The following is a 24,518-nucleotide window of genomic DNA, read 5'->3' as shown; positions in this document are numbered from 1 at the left end:
TTCTCTGTGAAAATAGGTGGGGAAGGTTTTAAGAGCTGTGCTTCTTTCTTGTTCTACAGCCCTTTTGCTCTCCTAGGCTGTTTTATTAAGAGTATAAAGAGGATGCTATGCACAATTTTACTCGTATATGCTTGGCTGAGTGCCCTCCGGGACGAGTGGATGAAGGACGTGACCAATCACTTTTCCATCACTGCAAACAAGTCTGTGTCATGCTGAACCTAGGTGGAATAAATGGCTTCTGTAAATTAGAGGCTTTCCTTAATGTGGAAGGGAAGGAAGGCGTGTACTATGCTGAAATGAACCTTTAAGGAAATGCCAAAACAGTATGGCTGAGGTCAGCGGGGTTTTTTGGGGGGGTACATTACCTGTGTGTTGGCTCTATATCAATGTTCTAAGATATTTTAAACGGCTGCATGGCAGCAGTTTTTGGTCTGTGGAATAATTTAGCATGTAGGGAAGCTTGGGCAGGAGCATGCTACTACATTAAAAGAGAAACATTTTAAAGCCCAGTACAAAACAGTCAGCATGCAAAGCACGCATGAACACAGTAATAGACTAGCAAATGTGTAACAGCATGAGATGAGCCATGAACTTCATTTTATCTGATCTGTGGTGGACCTGCCTCTCATATAGTTCTCCTGTATCCATGCTTGAGTTGATTCCATTGAGTGAATTAGAGGAGCTATTCTGGCATTGAGATATATTAAAGGAACCACAGATTTAAATTCATTAATTTTTTGTTCATAGAAATGTCAAACTGAGTTTGGTCTCTTTTGACATGAAGAACACTTTCTAAATATGTGATATATTAGGAAGTGTTGGGTACTACTACCTGTAGGAACAGGGTGATGAATTTAGAGTTGTATATACCGGTAATAATGTAGCAACATATTAATGCCTACTTGCTCCACAGATGTCTAGCAGATGGTTATCTCTTGATTCTCCCTGCACCTTGGCATTAGCTAGTAGAAACTCCTATTGAAATCAGTAAGACTTTCTCCCAAGAAATATATAGGATCATAGATAATAAATATCTCTGTAGGAGCTTTTCTCATAGAAGAGGAAATTCAGACCGGTGTGAAATGTATTGCAAATGTGTTTTTTCCTTAAATGTGAGTGACAGGGAGCTGCCTTCTTTCAACATACTTAAGCCACAAATTTACATTTTGATAGGAATGGAACCTCTGTTTTCACTTTGGACAGGAAGGCTAATCTCATGAATTTGTGGACGAATAATTACTTCTGCTATATCTGGGTTCTGAGTGATAATTTTATTTGCTTATGGTACAAGATGTCTGTGCATGTATAACATCTATTTCAAGTTTCCTTAAGATTTCAGCTGACACTATCTATTTGCATTTACTTTCATTCATTTAAATGTGGCTTTTGGGTGTTTTAACACCTGCCTTTTTATAATCAGTATTTTAAAAACTGAAAGTACTTGTAGAATGGTGGGTATTGCATTTTGGCTATAGACATAAATAGATGAATCTTCAAGGTTTTCTTGGTTTCCTGAATTATCGTAGCCGATCTTAATGCGCACTTCAGATGCATCGTATCTGAAGAAGTGTGCATGCACACGAAAGCTCATACCAGGAACAAACTCAGTTGGTCTCTAAGGTGCTACTGGAAAGAATTTTTGATTTTATATTTAACGGAAATATTCTATTGGAGGGGCAGTTCTGAATGCTCATCACAAGTTTTCTATAGGCTGTCTAGATGTGTTCTCTTCTGCAGCTATAAAAGAGCTAGTGGGCTCTGATTGCTGCTAGGGTGATGGGCTTTGGTGTGTAAAACCAGGTTCAGAACCCATTTCAGCCACAAAACCCATGGGTTGGTCATGGGCAAATCAGTGGCATGTTGCAGAAATACACATAACTTGAGGTTTAGGTAATAGGGCATGTGCTGTGTGATCATGCATGCTGTGATTTCAGAGTCTTAAGTACTCAAAGGAGATTTAGAAGCACCTGTGTTTAGTTTTGCCCAGGAGAGTCAGGAGGAATTCATGCGCAATGGGAAACAGTACGTACAACCTCAAGACCTCACCCCTGTCTCTAAACTGCAGTTTATCATATGTATGCACCAGCGTGGGGTCCTTCGCCATCAGCCTAACCTACCTGGTAAGACTAAGATGTCAATTTGAGCTCCTGAAGGCAGAATAGGATACAAATGGAAACACCGAACATAAATTCGGTGTATCTCATCTGGGCCGTAGAAACATTAAAAAAAAACATTAGAAGCATTAAAAAAAAAAAAACTACTATCTGGCTTTCTGTCAAGCTGCAGTTCTTCAGGTCCCTCCAATCTTTGTTCTGTTGAAATCAAGACCCTCAAGACAACTCTCTTATCCAGCTAGGAGGAGATAAAGAAAGGGAATGACATTATTCAGTGACATTATTAATTCTTTTAGAAAAGAGATGGTTGACCTGTTTCAGTTGCACATGGGGAATGTGCACCATTGCAGATTCCATAAAGGCTGGAAGTATTCAGTTTGCTAATGAGAACTGGATTTCTTACAGCCACCTGGAGACTGTGTATATTGGATAAATTTGTAACCTATGCAATACAAATTCTTTTTACTTGAAAAGCAGTATTTATTTTCACCTTCCTTGACATTTGGAAATGAGACCTATCAACAGAGGGTGTTTGTATATTTATTGTGTAGATTTCCAAGCATTGGTTTCCACCAATGTTTTCAAGCAGGAATAACCAGTAATTTAATGGTTGTTGTTGTTGTTTTTAAATGAAGTGCATAGAATTGTGCTTGAAAGCAGGTTCTGTAGTTCCTTCCATTCCATGAGAAAGTAATGCTTTTCTTAGACCTCCTGTAGTCCAGAAAATTGATAGTGTATTGAAAAGATTTTTTTTTTATTGTTCTGCAGTACAAATACTTGTGCTACTCAACCTGTGTTTGACTGAAGTATAGCAACAGTGATTCATGGCATGTCAGTGGATTCCAACTCTCACAGGTAGCAGATTACCGCTTTCAAAGGAAACCTTTTTGCTGAGTGCCAGCTGGCACAGCAGTTTCTGCATGGTGTGTAGCTCCCAATACACTTTGCCCTTTGTTAACCAATTGTGATGTGTAAGTCGTTTCGTCATCCTGTGTCTAGGTCAACAGAGCATGCATGCATGCATGCATGCACGCACACACACTCACACACTCACACTCCTGTCACATATACAGTCATACCTCGGGTTGCAAATGTGATCCGTGTGGGAGGCACGTTCACAACCCACAGTGTTCGCAGCCTGAAGCACTGCACATGCGCGTGACGCGATTTGGCGCGTCTGCACATGCGCAGAAGCGCAAAATGGCCTCATGTGCAGAAGCGCCAAAGCCCGGAAGTAACCCGTTCCGGTACTTCCGGGTTTGGTGCAGTCTGCAACCTGAAAACGTGCAACCCGCAGTGTTCATAACCTGAGGTATGACTGTATATGTAACTCCTGCAATTAAAGGGGGGGGCGGGAGGCTTTTACTGAACATGGTGAGCATATATTCATTTTCAGGTCACACTTTTAAAGTGCGTATTCTATCATACTGTTCAAAATTAAATGTAAGTATCTTGTTGACAAATTCTTGGATAGTTTTTCTTAACCTACATTAGAAAGAAAGGAAACTAATTATCTGGTTCTCATTTAACATACCAAAGTTCCTTCTAAACAATAGTATTTCTGTTGCTTTTTAATTGCAATATAACCTCAGAACCAGCTGTTCCAAACATTCATTGCATTAAAATCAGAGTGAAGATATGCCTGTAGACTTCATATTAGAAATGTACCCTATTGTGATGTGTCTAAACCACAGAGCCTAGGGCTTGCCGATCAGAAGGTCGGCCGGTTCGAATCCCCATGACGGGGCGAGCTCCCGTTGTTCAGTCCCAGCTCCTGCCAACCTAGCATTTCGAAAGCACATCAAGTGCAAGTAGATAAATAGGTACCGCTCCGGCGGGAAGGTAAACGGCATTTCCGTGCGCTACTCTGGTTCGCCAGAAGTGGCTTAGTCATGCTGGCCACATGACTTGGAAGCTGTCTGTGGACAAACGCTGGCTCCCTCAGCCTATAGAGCGAGCTGAGCGCCGCAACCCCAGAGTCATCCGCAACTGGACCTAATGGTCAGGGGTACCTTTACCTTACATGACAGAAACCTGAGCTACTGCAGCTCCTTTGAGAAAACATAGCCAGAATCAATTGACATCGTTCTATGTTATATGATTGTGCAAGAGTTAAGAAAAATAACAGCCTCCTAAAACTTAGATGCTTGTGCTCAAAATATTTAAACATATGGATGATCCAAGTGTTGTGCTCTTTCCTAGGAATATGAAGTAGTTTTCCAGCTGCCTGCTTCCAATTCCAAAATTTCACAAACTATGATTCTCCAAGTATTTAGATGGATCTCCTCTGTCATTATCTCCCCACCCATTTCCCATTAGGAAGCTCTCTTCATAGTTGCTTTTTGCAATATGCTTCTCTCAGGAATGTCTTAAGCTTTTATACTCCCCTCTGGCATTGATCATGCCTACAAAATATAAACATAATGCTGACTTGTTTAAAGAAGAATGAGGATTGCCAATAGTACTTCAAATGACACCCTTATATTGAAAGAGCTGTATAAATGATCAATTCTTTAAAGTGTGTTGTGCCAACATGTTGTACCTGGGAGTTTCTAGCAACTTGGCAGCTCATATTTAGGTGAAAGAATTTAGAACTTTGCACATTAGGTTTTCAGCACAGTTGTTCTGACTAGTTGTGGTCATTCATCTGCTACCATGATAGAATATTACAACTCCTAGGTAGGATACAGTTCTACCCAACAATATAAAACCCCAATAGTTTTTGAGCAGCTGGGCAAACAGCTGCCTTTCTTACAATATCCAGTTGATGCAAAACCCGGATTCTTGCTGTGGGGAACACACACACTGTTTTAACAAAATCGAAAATTCTTTCTAGTAGCACCTTAGAGACCAACTGAGTTTGTTCCTGGTATGAGCTTTCGTGTGCATGCACACTTCTTCAGATACTGTTTTAACAAATGAATGAGCATGATATCTTGCAAGATGATGTATGAGTTGAGCTGTGAACTTGTGCTGGCTGCAACTCAAGATACTCGACCTCTGAAACAAATTTAGGTGCTGCTGCTGTCCTTCTGCTAAATTTCTGCTCATAATGCTGATGTGTCATCACGAAGTGTGAGGTAACACTGCCACGAAGCCCCATTCCAAGCACTTCCTCTCTTTTTAGATACAGGCACCGACCATTTTTCACAGGGTTTCCATTCCTAGCCCCCGAATGTGCCAGTGGAGTATGTATAAACATGCCTCACCCACCCTGTTCCGCCCTATTCCACCCTGCTCCCATTCTGCCTCCCATTCTGCCCCCGTTCTTTCCTCTTCCAGGTCCAAAAGGACTTGTGCATCGGTGATTTGGACGTACCTGAAATGGTTGCTGCCTGCATATAAGCTGCCTACCCTGGCTGGCAGTGATTCCCTAAGCTCTCTGGCAGTGGCCTTTTCCTATACCTTAATTGTTATAATGGAAATGGCAGGGAAGAACTTGGGACCTTCTACATATAAAGCATTTGCTCTGCATAGAGCCTCAGCATCTCCACATGTTGACACAGTGAACTGCTTCATGTTGTTTTGCTACTTGATAGATGTTTCCTGTGAAAGGGATTATTGTCTCAGTAAATCAGTCAAGTGAGCCTTGTAGGAAATTTATCCTAAACAACAAGTGAGAAAAAGGCTTCGCTGGATTGCAGACATAGCAGAACTGCTCCAGATGGAGACAGAACATGTACTTCTTCTGCTTAGTTCTTCCTTATAGTTATCAGTCTTTCTCTGATCGGTGCTCATTTCTTGCTTTGTATGATGGTGTCTGTCTAGAACAGCTGGCTTTGAAAGCCTGTTCAGTGTGACATTGAAGCTGCTGTTGCTGCTGTGCCCTGTGAGCTCTAGGAGTAGTCTATGTTTTGACCAGGATAAAAGGCACAAGTTCCTCGCTTTATTTTATTTAAAATAATTTCTTAACAGTTCTTCATCAAAAGTTTCCAGGGCGTATTAATGCTACCTGCATTTTGTTCATTTCTGTGCTTGTTTTATAGCCCTAGTATACCAAGAAGCCAGCCAAGCTCTTGCAATCCAGGAGAGGATGCTTGGGTCTAAAGCTTTTTCTATCTTGCCGTTACAAAGTGAAACCAGAAGCCAGGACCACCAGCCATGTCAGCAGGGAAATCCTCAAGAGCATTTAGGAATCCATTGATTTTTTTTTTTTAGGTTTTAGGGGCAGGCATGCTTAATGGGCCCACCATCCCTGTAGAGAGAGATCGATCTACTTCCAGTCCAAACCTCACTAAGAAGAGATCTGACCACGACAACAGGGTTACTGATGAGATTCCCATTTTCAGACCACCAACTTCTTGAGGGGTCAGAAATACCAGGTATTAGCAAATCGTATTTTGATGGCCTCATAGTGGTCATGTGGTAAGGAAGTCCTGAGCCAGCTCTTTTCAAGATGGACCTGAAGTGAATATTGAAGCCCCCAATAACCAACATCCTGGGTTGTCCTACAGCCAGTTCCATTGCCATCTATCTTACCTTACTGGATAATCTCCCTTTCAAATTCAGCCACTGAATTCAGTGCATTTGAACAGGGGGTGAGTTAGGTTTCCTTCAGTTTTGCTCCATTCTGCAGTTCTGTTCTATTTGTCTTTGGGCAAGAAAAGAGAACTTTGGAATGGTGATAACTGAATTTGTGTACTTTGGGCATTTTCTCACTCGATTTTTTTTTTGTGTGTGTGTGTGTAAAAGCCACTCATTAGGCAGCTAATGTTCATCCTTTATTATTTAGCCGTTTTACAAGAGTTGTTGTTGTTTAGTCATTCAGTCGTGTCCGACTCTTCGTGACCAGAGCACGGCAGGCACTTCTGTCTTCCACTGCCCCGCAGTTTGGTCAGACTCATGTTGGTAGCTTCGAGAACACTGTCCAACCATCTTGTCCTCTGTCGTCCCCCTTCTCCTTGTGCCCTCAATATTTACAAGAGAACCCCAGAATAAAAATTAAAAATGCTTCGTCTGAGATGTCATGACTTTCTCCATGGCCTCAAAATTCAGCACAATGCAATAATTTCCTATTTACATGAATTCATCACTGTGAATAGCATTAATTGCAGAAACTAAAATAGCCTGGATAGTCCCAATGCCTTGCCAAGCTTAAAATAATTTCCAATATTCATCATTGCAGCATATCTATTAATAAAAAGTGGTTGGAAGCAAGCAAAAATAAAGTGCATAACAACTGGCCTGTGAGCGGCATATTGTAATAAAGGATATCAGAGTTGCTTTTTGGGACACGTTAGTGAAAGGTATACATACAACTTGGCTTTGGTTCTTTTAAGTTTTGATGATGCCAGATGACAGTAAAGAACAGGTAACTAATGAGTGAAGAGCATACAAGTCAAAGTAAAAAAAAAATTCTCTTTGCCTTATACAGGGAATTAAACTACTGTGAATTATATTTTCTGAACATTATATTTGGTTAAATATGGCATCTACTGCAAAGGCATGCAAGGAATTGAATTACACAAATTTAAAATCCTAGCTATTCTAGGCTGCATCAACAGAAGTATAGTGTCCAGTTTAAGGAAAGCAATAGTCCCACTCTATTATGCAGCAGCGCCCTCCCATCAGAAGCCAATGTTACCCAGAGCACTGGTTCAGGGGATCCTGTCTGCTGCTACAGGTCCTCAACCTGTGGAGTGTTTGGTTCATCCTCTGAGGACTCCACCACTGTTGCTAGGTCAGGGCTAGGCGTGACAGGTGATGATGATGATAAATACTGGAGTAGAAATTCTAAACTTTTTAAAAAGTTGCAAAGAATAAGTCTGGTGTTAATATCATATTAACACTGTTTCCAAAGATGACATATTCTTGGTTGTAGTGGCAGCTGAGTGCTAGTATTGGTGGCTTACCATTAAAGGGTTGTAGCCAGCCAAGTTATACTTGGAGTAGACCTATTGAAATTAATGAACCCAAGTTACTCATGTCCATTAATTTCAATTTGTGTACTCACAATATGACTAACATTGGATACAGCACATAATTCACAGTTAGAGCTTACTGACTCCCAATGTATTACAGAATATAATTTTACAAGAAAACAACAAATCTCTAGTGCTAATTATGAAGTGTGTCAGGAGTATGATTTTTTTATGGTCTTGCCTTGTCTATGGACTATGAAACAGCTAAATTTATTATTAGGATCAGTTTTGGTTCACTACCCAGCCATTCATTTTGCTCTTCTTTCTCTCCCTCTCTTGGAAAAAAAAATGTTTGCTGATACCCTTTCTTGAAATGAAATTATGCTTTCTTTGCAACAGCCTTTAGGCAGCAGCTTTTTCATCTTTCTTTTGTGCTACTTCCAGCAGACCTTTGAAAGCAGGAAGATTGCATAAAGATGAGTTAAAAGCCAGTGTGTTTAAGCAATCATATTGCTGTCTCCATTGTCCCAAGGCAGCAGGCCAATTCTTGAGTACGTAAAGTAGGAGAAGGATGGCAGGCTTTGAACCTGTCTAGGACCCAAAGAAAAAATTAGACACTGGGGTGGTTGTCTTGAAACTAGGTCACAACCCTGCAAATACTATAAATCTTCTTACTGCTGGCAGCTACACTAAACTACATATTATTAATGGAAGTTGGATGTAAGCATTCATAGGAGTAGAGGCTTGGGTTTAAACTGTAAAAAAGCCTGAGAACACTAGGATCTTTTTAAACAACAACAGTCTACCTTTAAAGACCAACAATAATCAGGATTCCTCTCTGTCATGACATTGATACCCCTGCTTTTCTGTCTGCTCCATTTAATTTGTAGCCGGAAGGCCTGCTCCCCAAATACGAGGACAAAACAGTAACACTATATTGTGTGTTGTGTCATCATTACCCACAGGAACTTAAAACTTTTTGTCTTCTTGATTTAGGGAGTCTCTTACGGCCGTTCAATAATTCCTCCATTGCAAGATTTAGATCTTGGATTCATTTCTATTAGAAATGCCTAACAAAGTTTGGTTAGTTTTGTTTTAATGGCTCAATACTCGCTTTATTGTATTTTGATATTTTGCTGATATATGCTACTTGAAATTTATGGTTTTTAGAAAGATGGGTGGGTGGGTGGGTGGGGGGAAATGGCCATGCTCTTAATTCATTAATCTTGTAAAGTAATGCATATGATCAAACCACCCGTTGCATCACAGATATTTCCCATTTGTTTAGTCTGTGAATGTGGCTGTGCATTGGCCTCCCGTGCTACATTCAGTATTGATGCAGTGTTGAAACGTCTGTAGTAGAAACCTGCCCAGGCAGTAGAGATAAGGAAACTGTTTAAATATAGAAACACACACATGGTGTGTGATGGGTAAGGGTTGTTACCCACCGGTAGATCATCTGCTTTGCATGTGAAAGGCCATAGGTTCAATCTCTGGCATCTCCAGGTATGGCTAGGTATGAAAGCTAGTCTGGGTAGATGATACTGAGCTACATAGACCAATGATCTGACAGAGTATAAGGCAGCTTCTTATGTTCTTTCAGCTGAGTGCGCTTGAGCTTCTGCACATGGTAATTTACAGGCAGTGCCTGCAGAAGATAATGGAAAACCAGAGGAGTGTTTGCTTGCAAGAGATCAGCAGTTTATAGTTCAGAAAGTAAAGAAGCACCTAGGTAGCCTGTGCCTCTTATCTCGTGTACAAGCATAGTCTGCTAAGGAATACATTTGCTATCAGTGTTCCTACCATGGTACTTAAATGATGCTACACTTTCTGGAAAAGTGTTCGTTCATGTGCTCCATCTCTACTTCAGATATTAGTTAGCATATTCCTTTTAGAGTTTTAACTTTTTAACATTTAATTTCTTTGGTAGTTGTTACAGTCGTTGCTCTGTATGGAATTTGAACTAAAGGCAACCTTAATGCAATGTGTGAATGCTGCAGAGAATTGTTTAGTTTCTATGGAGATAATTCACTCAACTGAAATTGTAATGGTCTATCAATACATTTGCTGGGAATGCAGAGACGTGCTTCAGATACCAGGAGTACAGTGAATCACCCACTATTTATTAGAGGTCTGAAAGCATCTACTGTAGTTCCATTTGGGTTGAAGCATCGCGAAAATTTGTACAAGATATTACCTGCGAGGCCCTGGGCTCTTGAGATCTGGTTCATATCTGCAAGCATAACGACTGATCAGGGAATACTGAAGTCTGGTCTATATAGCATGGGGTGGTGGGATATTTATTTAGATTATGTTTATGATTGTGATTATTAATAGAATGACTATTTTAGACTGTAGTGGAAAATCACATGCTTAATTGTTCCTTTCCCAAGCAAAATTTTCCTGTAAAAAAGAAAAGAAAACTGGCACAACTAGGAAATGGTCTGTGATAAAAACTTGTTCTGGTATCTGCATGGGATCAATTCCAATATGTTACCTCTGAGGATGTGGACAGGCTGCTTGGATGAGTGAAACCGACCACCTGTCTCCTTGATCCTTGCCCACCCTGGCTCATAAAAGCAAGCCAGGAAAGGCTGAGCAATGGGCTCCTCGGGGTGGTGAATTCTTCTCTCCGTGAGGGAGGCTTCTCAGACCTGCTGAAAGAGGTGGTTATTAAACCGCTTCTTAAAAAAAACATGGGTCCTGAAAGACCTACATTGGCTCCCAGTACATTTCCGGGCACAATTCAAAGTGTTGGTGCTGACCTTTAAAGCCCTAAAAGGCCTCGCCCAGTATACCTGAAGGAGTGTCTCCACCCCCATTGTTCGCTGAGGGCCTTCTGGGGGTTCCTTCACTGCAAGAAGTGAGGTTACAGGAAACCAGGCAGAGGGCCTTCTCAGTAGGGGCGCCCGCCCTGTGGAACACCCTCCCATCAGATGGCAAAGAAATAAACAACGATCTGACTTTTAGAAGACATCTGAAGGCAGCTCTGTTTAGGGAAGCTTTAAATATTTGATGAATTATTGTATTTTGATATTTTGCTGAAAGCCGCCCAGAGTGGCTGGGGAAACCCAGCCAGATGGGTGGGGTATAAATAAATTGTTGTTGTTATTGTTATTTATTATTGAAGAGGCTTCTATATTCATTAAAATTTAAAATAAAATTAAAATAAAAGCCCTACTGGATCAGTCAAAATGTATGTTTACTCCAACTCTCATTGTTGCTACCCACCAATTTATATACAGAGGCATATTATAATCTGCCCTGGGAGCCTGTTGAATGGTGGGATACAAATTCTTAAGCAAATAATATTGCTTCCAGCTAGAGGTCCCTTGTTTTGTGATGACCAGTGGCCCCCAAGTCTCATATCTGTCTGTCTGTAGCTTTACATACCATCTTACTGTGCTGCATGGATGTTGAATGTCTGGATTTGCAGAAGTATTGCACATGAGGTAACCTTAAAGATAAATATGGGATCACTTAGTCATTCATGATGTTGCACACTTCAAGTAGTGAAAAGGTATGTATAGTGAATCACTTTTGATTTTTGTGGAAAAGATCTGACAGTATTAACACAAGTGTGGTGAGTGTGGGTGTGGGTGTGTAAAGGGAAACACCCTCATAAGTGAAATATTTTTTCTATCATAATATGTCTCTGTTCTTCTAAAGGACAAAGGGTTGAACTACATTCCTAGACTAGGAGATAGATATACATCATATGGCTTTCACTTCTCATGAAATTCTGAGTCTTTCTTTCTGACTCATCAGTCTCCCAGTCTATTGTGGTTCAACGTGCTAACCTGTAATCCTAGTTAGGAACCCAGAAAAGTGAAATTTATTTTTTTCAGGTGTAAAAGACCTCGTAAACTATTCTAGCCCTAAAAGCCAGCAATTGCATTCTTAAAATTTTTAAATGTGCTTTCTAAGGAAAACATAGTATTTATTTCAAAGCAAGATTGTTCTGTTATATATACTATAGCATGCTATGAATTTATAGATTTTATACACAAAAATACCAAACATAGTAAAAGCAATGACCCTCCCCGCTGTTCAAGAGGCCATAAATTGGTTTTAATTAGCTGAAGGCTAATTAATGAAATGTTTTTTTCTAGTACAGCAAAAAAATCCCAAAATTATATTACAAATTGTGGGTTTTGTAATGCATTTAAGGAATGATAATGTGAACATATCACTCACCCACCTTTAGCATAGAATTTAGCCCTGAATTGCTTCATCCTAGAAGCTGAATAAGATGTCATATGCACTTCATTAGCTCCACTTTTGAACAACTCACTCAAAGGTTTTGCAAAAGATAACACTTTGCCCTTTGAAAGTAGGCAAGATAATGTCATGTGAAAAGTTCAAAAATAGAACGTGTCATTCCTCAAATATTTTGTTTATTCCAGACATCAGAAAACTCCACATTTCAAAGAACCATCTTTTTATCCATGCTAGTCTTGTGACCATTTAATTGATTTGTTTTTCCAGTTCAGTTATAAAATACAGTATTGGGCTAGTTGCCCAATCCATAGTTCTGCATGTTCAGTACTGTTTGCAGATCTGTATACAGTAAATGCTTGTTGCCATACATCTGTCTTGAGAGAGAACGGAAGAATGTGCCATCAGGGGTAAAGTCAAACCATCAGAGATTTGGTGCACCTGCGATAGTTGTAGAGACCAGTACGAGAGAGACATGTTTTATTGCAGCTTGGGCAGATGAAGGGTGTCCAGATTCACAATTAAAGATACACCATGGTGTTTCTTCTCTCCGCCTCTGTTAAATGAATTCTTATACTCTTTCACTCTTTCTGATAGGGTATCATATGTGATTTCCATGAATGCAGCATCAAGACAAGCAGTCTGCCATTGTGAAGTAGAGATCTCTGTATTGAGACTCTCTTTCTACGGATCTTGATGGCAATGAATTTTGTACACCTACAGCAGACTTTTGTGTTTGCTTTCCTGTACTGAGGTCAGAGCTCTCTTGCCCAAGGGTTGTTGGCTATGGTTTGCCATTTATACAGTTAAGCATTTATTTATTTCAATGGATATTCTTAAATTATTGTATAACTTCATTCAGATGTTTCTGTAGAGGAAACCTTTGGAGTAGTGCTGAGACTTGGTTTAGACTTCGCCTTAGTACAAATTTTTATTTTTTTGTTTTAATAAAAGAATAGTTGCAATCAATATTGGACAGTGGCTGCATTTTGCATGCAAGGAGATAACCTCTTGCCTAGCATATTTCATCTTAAACTATTGCTCTTGCTGAGCCAGATAAAATCAATGGCAGTAGGTATTTTACAAAGTTATTTTCAATGTGAGGGAAGATGAATTCTCTAGAGTAAATTATAATCAGGATTCAGTGCACGGCTAATCATGGCAACCTTCTGTGTACTGCCTTTAAAACAGATAAATTAACAATTATCTAACAATTATGTTACATTTACAACAAAACATTATAGCTCTCCATCTCATTTTGCATATATGCAAAAGGACTAACAGCATCTGTGAAGCTGGAGGATATTATGCACACAATGTATATATAATCGTTAATATTTGTGTCATAGTGGAAGGTCATGGTGACAGAAAGAATCTTACCTGTGCAATATAATAATTGATTTAGGTAGTCAGGGCAAGTAATTTTTGACTCTGCACTTGCATCAACTATCATAACTGATGTAGAGTGATATGCGGCACAAAGTTGTAGCATTCAGATTTAATGATTAGATCTTCTAGTCATTCTGGTTGTAGAATTGTGTAAGGGCCTACCACATGCATCTTGGAGTTCATTGGATCATACATATTATTTAATTGTGTCTTTGAATTCAGTTTTTATACTAGAGGCATTGTCTGAAAAGAAGTCCTTTAATGTTACTTTCAATCTCTCTTGCTTTTTTGCAGAATTGTATTTCAAAGTAAGCTAGTCTTATTGTTTAAACTATTTTGAATTTGAAATGTTCATTGGTGTACAGATTCATTGGATTCCTGTTACACTGCAAAGGAAGGCTTTTTGGTGAGATATAGTCTTACTATTTTGGGGAAGCATTTTATGCTTGTATTATGGATCTATAATAGTCTGCGCTTCCTAGGCTTCCTCCAGTGATGACCACCACAGGTGATGGCAATACCATTTTCAAGGACTTGCTTAACACGTTTTAAGATTTAGATTAAGGTAGCTAATTGCTCAGAATCCATAAGTTAATAAAATACTTAATCCACAAACAACTGAAAAGTAATAGCTGATGACTTGGTCATTCCTTTGAATGTATTGGCTTTGGAGATCATCTCACAAATGTGAAGAACAACCTGGAGATTATTTTTGCAATTCCATTTTTAAAGTATTGCATTTAATGCACAAATAAAAATGCATACTTGTATGCTTTGGAACCGGCTCCTCATCTTCCTTTTAGGAGCTTCTACCCAGATATACAAGGAGATTACATCAGTTCTCCTTTCTGATAACTGCAAATCTAAGAGTCCCCTCTACTGCTGCGGAGTACTATTTGGAAACTTAAGAGGTTTAGAACAACCACTCTGTGCCTAGCATATTACATTTGAATAAAGTCTGCTGTCTGAGAACAATTGAAATAAATTGGATTTGAAGTAATAAAATCAGGATAGGCACTTTGAGGAATAATGTGATTTTAGAAAGTGTTTATACCACTAGACTTATACATGAAGGCAACACTTTGAAGTGAATTATACAAAGGCTAGAGATTCTTTTTTGCTTCAACAACAAAAAATGGTGTTGGCCCACCATTTTGTAGATATTCACTTCCCAATGAAAATAATAATTTTGAGAATGTACTACTGTACATAGTTCATGGCCATGGGATTAGATCATAAGAGTTAAGGACAAAAAAAATCCTTTCAGTAGCACCTTAGAGACCAACTAAGTTTGTTATTGGTATGAGCTTTCGTGTGCATGCACACTTCTTCAGATAAGATTTGCTATGCATGCACACGAAAGCTCATACCAATAACAAACTTAGTTGGTCTCTAAGGTGCTACTGGAAGGATTTTTAAAATTTTGTTTTGACTATGGCAGACCAACACGGCTGCTTACCTGTAACAAGACTTAAGGAGGTAGCAAAATTCATGCTGATTGCTGGAAAAGGAACGACCTGAGAAATGTTGTGCGTTATTCAACTACTGAATGTTGCCTCCACTGGTTCAGGAATAGGGTATGGTTTTACCAATTGGATTTTCCAAGTCTTATACTAATTAAGCTATATACACACAGTAGGATGACTTAAATTGACATAATTTATTTAATTTCACCTCATCTAATTTTAAACAAATGGAAATCAATACTTTGCAGCAGATATCAGTGACTGGGCATTAAGACTTAGTGATGTGGCATTTAGGCTGATAAAGTTTTACAGGACTTCCAAATCTGTACTTTCCCCTTTATTTATTTATTTATATTCTGCTGCTGTTTATTTTTATTTGTGCCTTTTCACAATTAATAAGTATATTCAATGTTTCAGAATAAATGGCACTTGAATACTTATTATTATTTAATTATAAAACACTAAGGAGTCAAAGTTACAGGTGGGTAGCCGTGTTGGTCTGCCATAGTCGAAACAAAATAGAAAATTCTTTCCAGTAGCACCTTAGAGACCAACTGAGTTTGTTCTTGGTATGAGCTTTCGTGTGCATGCACACTTCTTCAGATACACTGAAACAGAAGTCACCAGATCCGTAAATATAGTGAGGGAGTGGGGAGGGGTAATTGCAGCCGTTAAGAGTCGTCAACAGATTTTCCACACCTATCAGCTGATCACCCATTCCCACCACATTTCTGAGTAATACTGAGTAAATGTTACTAGGTGAAACATGATTAAAGGTGGGAAGAGTGTTTAGGAAGGATTTGCAGGTAAGAGGGAGGATGCTTAAGTTCTCCTATGCCCACTCATTCTTGCCAGCATACTTGTTCATTTTGCACCTTAACTGGGTTTTCTTCTATTATTAGAGTGTGGCTTGAAACCTTTTAATAATTTATATGGGAGAATTGGAGGGTTGGAGATGGTTAACCATGACCCATCTGCCTGCTGCTTTTTTTTTGTACCAAATGCATCTCATGTCCTATGTTAGTAGTTCAACTGGAGCTGGAAACATGGTCTACCCCCACACTCTGGTAATGCTTTGTTTGGTCCTGAGCAGGGCCGTCTTAAGCCTACCTGGCGCCGTGGTTCAACGATCCCTCCGGCGCCCCCCACACGCACGCAGCAGCGCCCCATGGCACAAAGATCCCCGCCCGCCATATGGATACGACTGGGGAGCAAAGGGAAGGAGAAGCAAAGCAAATTAAGCAGGGCTCTGATCTGCTTGGGTTGCCACCTGCCCCAAAATGCACCCTGCATCTTAAATTGCTTCGGCGTTGCTTACACACGCACACACATCTCCCGGTGCCATTTCGGCTCCCTAAAATCAGCCCCTTACACATGCGCACACACACACACCATTCTTTTCCTCTTTTATTTATCCCTGCAAAAACCCACCACTACTCTTTTGGACGCCCCCTTTGCAATTTCCCATAGTCTCCCCCTCCCCTTTCCCCCTGGCAGGTCCCCTCCCCCTTTTAAGTCCTTGGCTCATTTCTCTTTCTTTTTCTTCAGACTCATTTATTTCTCTTTTAAAGCTTGGGGATCCGACTTGAAGAAATAAAATAAAATGAACCAACACCCCACTTTTTAAAAAAATATTATTATTCCTTTTGGATGCAGGAAAAGAGGAACATTGCCCTTCTGTTTGCAAATTCTGACTTGTTTGCTCGTGGATTGTTTCTCTCTTCGCTGCAAATTCTGCTTTTTCTAGAATTCAGATTGCCGGAATAGAGACGTGATTGCCGTGTGTGTGTGTGTGTGAGAGAGAGAGAGAGAGAGAGAGAGAGAGAGGCCACAACAAGAGTGGACGGACCCCCTCCCCCGTCCGGTTGCAATCCCGCCCAGAACTTTTCTCATGTGCAGATCTCGCCAGGAACGTTTCCTCGGGTGTACGCCGGCCCAGTCCACCCGCAAATGGCACAGGTCAGCCGTGCAGGCTGCGTGCCCACGTGGTTCTCAAGCCCTTTTCCTGCGCGTGTTTCCTCGGAAGTAAAAGACCCCCCCCTTTGATCTCCAGAGTTCAGCAGAGCCTCCTTCCCAGGAAAAGGCTCCCGCACCCTCCACTCTCATCTCGCCACCAGCCGGTGGGCGGGGGCACTGTCCCAGCTACATCCCCGGCGCCCCTCCCTGCCTTCAAGACAGCTTTATCGGAGGCGCAGCAATCTGCGCCCCGAGGAGCGCACGGGGTCAGGCAGATGGGCTGGCTGAGTGGGTACTGTCCTCCCCTCCCTGGCTCGTGCGCTCAGCCCTCAGAGAGCAACAGGGTCCTAGCTGGAGTGCTGGAAGGGCGCGCAAAGCCCCGCGCCGCTCCAGCGCTCCAGCTGGGGCTCCGAGAGGCGAGGACGGCCGGCTTGCAGCCCTCCCGCCCGCCGGCGCGCGAGTGCCCGCCCGCTCGCCCGTGGGGGCGGGGGCGGGTTGGGGAGGGGATTGGAGCGCGGGGGCGCCCCTGGGGGGCCCGGCGCCCTGGCGCGCCGCGCCACCAGCCCCTATGGATGAGACGGCTCTGGTCCTGAGCAATGGTACCTTATCAAGTTAATTAATAGATATTTTCCCTTTCCTCCCTTAGATATGTGTCACAAAGCAATGGTACCTTATCAAGTTAATTAATAGATATTTTCCCTTTCCTCCCTTAGATATGTGTCACAAAGATGTCTACACGGAATTGCCAAGGAATGGATTCTGTGATCAAGCCCTTGGACACAATTCCAGAAGACAAAAAAGTCAGAGTTCAGAGGACACAGAGCACTTTTGATCCATTTGAAAAGCCAAATAATCAAGTGAAGAGGGTCCATTCAGAGAACAATGCCTGCATTAACTTCAAGACTTCATCCACTGGGAAAGAATCTCCTAAAATCAGACGACATTCCAGTCCTAGCTCTGTAAGTCCAGACATGCCATATTTATCTCAACTAAATTCTCCATCCAAGTTCCAAATGTTTTGGTGCTTTTAATAGCAATGTCACTTAAAGCGGTATGCTGAGATTGTGTGTATTTTTAAAAGAGCCATATCTCTCTGCTTTCATTATGTGCAATTTTAGTCTTAGATAAACATGATCCAGATTGGTTCAGTATCATTATATTGTTTTCCATTGAATGAGCTATGTTCTCAGAAGGTTGTTATCCTTGTTTTAGCATCCTATGCAACAGTTAAGAATTCTATCCATCTAACATAAAAAGTAAATTTTTTGTTAATACTAGGAAACATCTAGTTTGGGGTGTTCTTGTTAGTTTAGAAGATTAATAGAGTTTTTTTTATTAATGAAAATTAAAATCTTACTATTCTTGTCAGAAGTTGGAAATTTTGTTTGGTAACACTGGATTGGCAACACTGAACCTTTGTCAAATAGTGCATTATGACCGAACAAACATTTCTAAAATCACAATAGTTTGTGAAATCACAAAGCAGACAAAGCTCTCAAAACATGTTATTCTTTCCCCATGTGGTGTATTATCTTTTTAAAGTAGTGATAAATGAAATGTCATCCTTCCTTATGACTGGTGTGCCAGCAGTTGTCCCTGAGGTGTCCTGCCAAATTATTGTATATGAAAATGGCATTTTATTTCTCACTATTGCATAAATCTCCATTAATGTGACCTTTGAGGTAAAGAATACAAATTATAGAAAAATGAAAATGGTATCTATTTACTTACAGGTTACTAGTCAGTAAATAATAATAAAATGTTTTCATTTTCTAGCTTAGCTGGAAGAAATAAGTGTTTAAGGTTGACTAGTATCATTTGAGACTTCTCAGAGAGTTGCTTCTGAGCCACGTTGGACAAGGTGCCTTCACTCTCTTGCCTAAATAGCCTTTCTATCTAGAAGAGACATCAGTTTACAAATGTCCTTAGTGTTTATTCCAGACATCACAATGTTACTGTGATATGCAAGATAGCTTGTATTTTGCACACAGTCAAAGCCAAACAGGTGATCCCATGTACTTAACACTTCAGTTGACCAGCTGTAAAAAAGGCTTGCATGAATAGAACACAAAGGGCTGAATTTATTTGTCCCTTACTTTCAGATTTTCTTTTTATTGCTGTGAAATTAGTTCTCTTGAGGACACAAGATCTTCAGTATTGATACTGAAATTCTTCTACAGAGGCACTGTGAGCATGTTTATTGCCCCATGGATAATTTTATATTGAGATTTAATATCCTGTGGACATGTTATATCCCTAGACACAATTTCAGAATTAGATATTTTAAGCATAACATTAGCATCCTGTTACTTTATGAAAAATGAATATGAATCTAAGAGCATGTGCAAATATAACAGGTAGAAGTATTTTTCCCCACAACAAAGAATTGTTTTTCCAAACTAGGAGGGGGTAAAACCCATAAGTGGCAACTGCATTCACACAAAGGCTTTAAGTAAAACTGATGGAATTTTACTGACTTTTTGTACGCCCAAAGTGATGTAATAGTCTTTTTTTTAAAATTTATGTTTGACTAACAATGCCGTACCAGGAAATTGTATTCTGAATTATTATGTGGGAAGGGAAGTTGGCAATGTCTCTGTGGGACTAGGCTCCCCACCCGCTAGTCATGTATGTAACCAAGAAATGATCTGTATGCTGCACTAGCTATAGAGATGCCAATCCAATCTACCAAAGTTCCAATGCTCCTTTTTAGTGCTGTGACAAAAATTTCTTCTGCATTTTTTTGACCATTCACCACTGCGGGGATTCTTTGCTGGAGCCCCCCGCGTGCAGGGCAAGGCCACCTACACGCGGGATTCCAGTTGCCGGGGGATCTGCTGCCAGCGCCTTACATGCGTTTCCGCACGGGCACCGGCCAAGCCTGCGAACGGGACGGCCGATGGTACCGGAGCTTAAACTCACACCGGCCGTTGTCCGCCAGGCTAAATCTGAAGGTGCGTGAGTAGTCCGACGAAAAAGAGTGCCTCGTAAAATACCCGCGAGCACTTGCTACCTCCTAAATTATTCCCTTAGTTAATGTACCCAAATAAAAGGTGGCCAAAACTACGGCCAGGAAAAAGCGCCCATAGACTACGAAAAATAAAATCGAGACAGACAATCACTGTTTCTTTTAGATGGCTTTGGCTGACCCGCATAGGCTATTACCTTTATCTATACCTAAGCTATTCTCACATCCCCTCGACTAGCCGTCCCTGAACCGCCAATTCTTCCGCAAGTTCTAGGCTACCTAAGGCTAAAGCTATCTAAGCCTAAACCGATAGATCTTCCGCAAGCTAACCACTCTACCTCCTGCACGCGCTTCCAACCCAACCAACCCGTTCCCCGAAACCCCAACTATCTACAGCTAAATCATCTGAACCCTAACTCTGACTGTCCTGACTATCTGCCTAATACGGGGAGCCGCAGCCTTTTATTGACAACCAAGTGCAACGTCATGATTGATCAATTCACCAATAGGAACGCTGTTGCTGCCTCCAAAAAAGGCGGGAAGCAGATTAACTGATCATTCACAATTTGAACCTCTGGAACCAAAAAGTCTAGGCGGAGGGATCTCAGTGGCGAGACGCCTACTGAGCCCTGCTTTCGCTTTCACTTTTAAACGGAAGGATACATAAAATAGTGCATAACATAAATATTAATCTAAAGCAAATAACCACGGGTTCAAAGGAACCCACGAAGTGTATTCCCACACACCACCAATTAATGAGAAAAAATATAATTATTAATGGGAAGAGAAAGTTTCAGTGAAATTATCCAGAAGTTATTTGGGCCTAAGGGAAACCTGTTTCTTCACAGGGAGTCCAACCCCATCCAGAACGGATACTCCCCAACTCCTGGACATGTCAGCCATTCACCCAAAGAATATTTGACAGTTTTCAGATGTGGGGGTTATTGTGTTGGTTTTACTGGTTGTAATACTTTCAGCATATCTAATTATTTTGTGTGTGTGTGTGTGTGTGTGTGTGTGATTGGACAGACTAAAAGTTAATATTTAGACTTTAAAGGTGGGACTTTGCTGTAAGGGCCTCTGTGCAGGACCAGAAAACCCATTAACAAGGCTCATATTTTTATTTGTAATTAAAAGAAATAGTAGTTTGTAATTATTTTACAGTACTTGTTATTATTACAGTACTTGTTACAGCCTTCTTAGTTGGAAAACTTTATGTATTTGTATTTAACAGTTGTGTCTCTAACCTTGGACACTGACATTTATCTAAGTATTTTGCAGGCAAACTAGGTTTCTTTTACCACTGGGGAAATTGACTTCTCATAAGGCTGTATGGAAAATACCTAAGATGCAGACAGAAGATTAATTGAAGAGAAATTAATGGTGCTGTTTTTGGAATCTAAGCAGGAATGCCCTCCCCTTGAACTTTGGAGGCTGCTGAGAGATATCCATGTCAGAAGGTGGAGAGATGCAACATTATTTTCAGTCAGATTCTTTTGTCAAATAATTTTTTATTAGTTTTCCAGTATTTTCAGTCAAATTCTTGCCTTTGATAGAGAACAGCCTCTGCTTGCATGGCTCCTCCCTCTTTCAAATTTGGAACTGATTTAAAATATCTTACTGCTAAACAAACAAGCTTTTCCTACCTCCAACCCACTCATTTTATGATCTCCCTGGCTGTTAAGTTATTTTCTGAAGTGATCTGTCGAGGGGCACTTCTTTAAAAGGCTTATTATGTACTCTAATTTTAGAGTAGAAAATAAATAATAGAGATGCACGGGCACTTAAATGTTGCCTTTGTTGATAAGAAAAATAGGAGTTGAGGCCCAGATCTTTACAGTTGTCCTTCGTGAACTTTACCCAGTGAAGGAAGCCATTTAAAAAGATTTATAAATGTTTTTAATGATAGGTAAATAAAATTAAATGCGCATTTAAGATGACGCAAGGCACATGTGGGGTTTGGGTTTTTCTGGAGGTATTCATTGTTTTTGTAGTTTCGTACAAACTACAGTTTAAAAAGGCTTCCTGAGGTGGTGTTATTTTACCCTCTTAAATCTGTTCTTTGAACAACTTAAAAATACCCCGGAGGCTGTTTCTGAGGTAAAGTACATAGGTGGTGGTGAGGGGTACACACAAGTGTTGTCTCCTTTGTAATGAGAAGCACCGCTCATGAATTCTCATGACATGAAGCCCCCCCTCAGCCCTTCTGTTTCAGAAGAGGCATGTGATTCAAGGGCAGGGGAATCAGTCACCATATTGAGTTCTGTAGTAGAGGGACCAGATGCCATTTTCAGCGAGGTGTCTGAACCCTCTGTTGGAAAACCTGAGGAATGCAGTAAAGAAATCAGCGTAAGTCTATAGCAGGGGTAGGCAACCTAAGGCCCGGGGCCCTGATGTGGCCCAGTCGCCTTCTCAATCAGGCCCGTGGACGGTCCGGGAATCAGCATGTGTAGAATGTGTCCTTTTATTTAAAATGCATCTCTGGGTTATTTGTGGGGCATAGGAATTAATTCATCTCCCCCCCCCCAAATAGTCCTGCCCACCACATGGTCTGAGGGACGGTGGACCAGCTGGAAAAGGTTGCTGACCCCTGGTCTATAGAGTACATAAATAAGACCCAGCCCTTTCCTAGTTATTTGAAGTAGCTGCTATTCTTTCGTCGTTTAACTCAAATTACAACCACTCATTCAGAAGCCTTGCATATCCTACAAGCATGGATTGAGATATTGGGGGGGGGGGATAATAATTTTTGCACCCTCTTCAGCCATCTTAAAGAAAATGACAATTGATTAAATCTTGCATGTGTCTGCTTCTGGGTTCTTCGTAACAGCATACAGTACTTGGTAGAAGGGCTATGCTTCCGTTATCTTACTAAGTATATTGGGTGCTGAATAATAAATTCCACAGGTCCTTAGGCCTGTTTTCCTATTTATGTACCTGTCTGTGAAAAAGTTGCATCAGGTAATTTTTTTTTGCTGTATTGAATAATGTGCAGATCAAAACAGGGATTGCTTGATAAGTAATATATACAAATGGTCAAACATATACAAATGGTCATGGGAATTAGTTAATTAAGCAGTTAACAGTTAAAAAGTTTAAGAAACTGCTAACTTTTGACTAAGTGGTTAACATTTTCAGCTGTCAACTTTTTGACGTATACTAGTTAAAAATTATAAGCAAAGTATTTGGTTGAAAATTAAAATTTCGGCTGTTTAATAACATTTCTGTTATTAAAACTAAAGGGTTTAGTCTTAGCCACAAATGACATAGTGACTACCAGGCAAACCCTGTGTCTGCTCACAGGGTTGCTAGTGGCTCTCAAATCCAGCATTGAGACTCACAGACACTAGTCTAATATTTAGTTGAACAAGCCAGCGTGCTTAGCAATTGGCCAGTTATTTGTAAACCAGAATTCCTATTTCATATACAGTGCTAAGCCAGGATTGTTTGAAAGCAGAATGTATGCCAGGACAGAAAATAATGCAAAATGTACAAAAATGTTATGTTTTTATCCCCTCGAAAGGACATGTAAAGTGAGAGGGATAAAGGCTAATTTTAGATCCATGGGGTGGTGTATTCATCTAGTCAACGAAGAGGAAAAGACAATCATATCAAAAGTCCAATGTTTCATGATGTTTTTCTTTGACAATCGGGAGTTGCAATATTGATTAAGAATAGGCCTATGTTTTACTTTAAAAGGGTAAGGCCAAGAGGGAGGAGAAGTGTGGTTTGAAGAGGAAAGCAAGCAGACCAGGAGTTCACCGGCAACCCATGCCCAAGGGCCTCCAGAAACCTAGATTTGGCCCTGGTTTTTATGCCCACATCTTTCCAGCCTGGCAAGCAAAATGTATTATTGCAGTAGAAGAACACATTGCAGTCCGTCAAAAGCTCTTCAGGAGAGTGCAGAGTAGGGCTGCTAAACCTTAGGAAGGAAATGTGGCCTAGGGCAAAGTAGACTGGCTTGGACCATAGGTTCCCTTCCCCAACTTGTCAAGAAACATTTGAAATAAATGTTTAGAAATCTATCCATGCTCAAAAAACTTGGCTTTGATTTCCCCGTCCTGTTAAATGTATCAAAGCTTTTTGCAATGTTCTGGTTGCCTTGAGAACGAAGGACTTCATTGTTATATGCCAAGGACAATGATGTTGAATAAGTTCCATCTAAATATGAGCACTCCAGATGATCAATGCCGATTTTAACTGTATTTATGTATCACTGGAGATATTGGAAAGTGTTAGTTCATACAGAATGAAATTTGCTGCCTACTGAGCAAGTTTATAGTGTATACATATACAGTAGTTAGGGGACCCAGGTGGCGCTGTGGGTTAAACCACAGAGCCTAGGGCTTGCTGATCAGAAGGTTGGCGGTTCGAATCCCTGCCACAGGGTGAGCTCCCGTTGCTCGGTCCCAGCTCCTGCCCCCCTAGCAGTTTGAAAGCACGTCAAAGTGCAAGTAGATAAATAGGGACCGCTCCAGCGGGAAGGTAAACGGTGTTTCCGTGTGCTGCTCTGGTTCGCCAGAAGCGGCTTTGTCATGCCGGCCCC

General features: G+C 40.7%; 1 protein-coding gene across 1 annotated transcript in view; it reads left to right on the top strand.

The window, feature by feature from the left end:
• The window catches only part of CDK14 (cyclin dependent kinase 14), a 224,419-nt gene that overhangs the window by 55,018 nt on the left and 144,883 nt on the right, over nucleotides 1–24,518 (top strand). The window contains 1 exon segment of the mRNA XM_033165618.1: nucleotides 17,718–17,963. Coding sequence (XP_033021509.1) covers nucleotides 17,718–17,963 — 246 coding nt within the window.

Source organism: Lacerta agilis, chromosome 12 (assembly GCF_009819535.1).
Source record: "Lacerta agilis isolate rLacAgi1 chromosome 12, rLacAgi1.pri, whole genome shotgun sequence".
Taxonomy (NCBI): Eukaryota; Metazoa; Chordata; class Lepidosauria; order Squamata; family Lacertidae; genus Lacerta; species Lacerta agilis.
The sequence above is the reverse complement of the archived record's forward strand: the minus strand, read 5'-3'. Positions and strand labels throughout refer to the sequence as shown.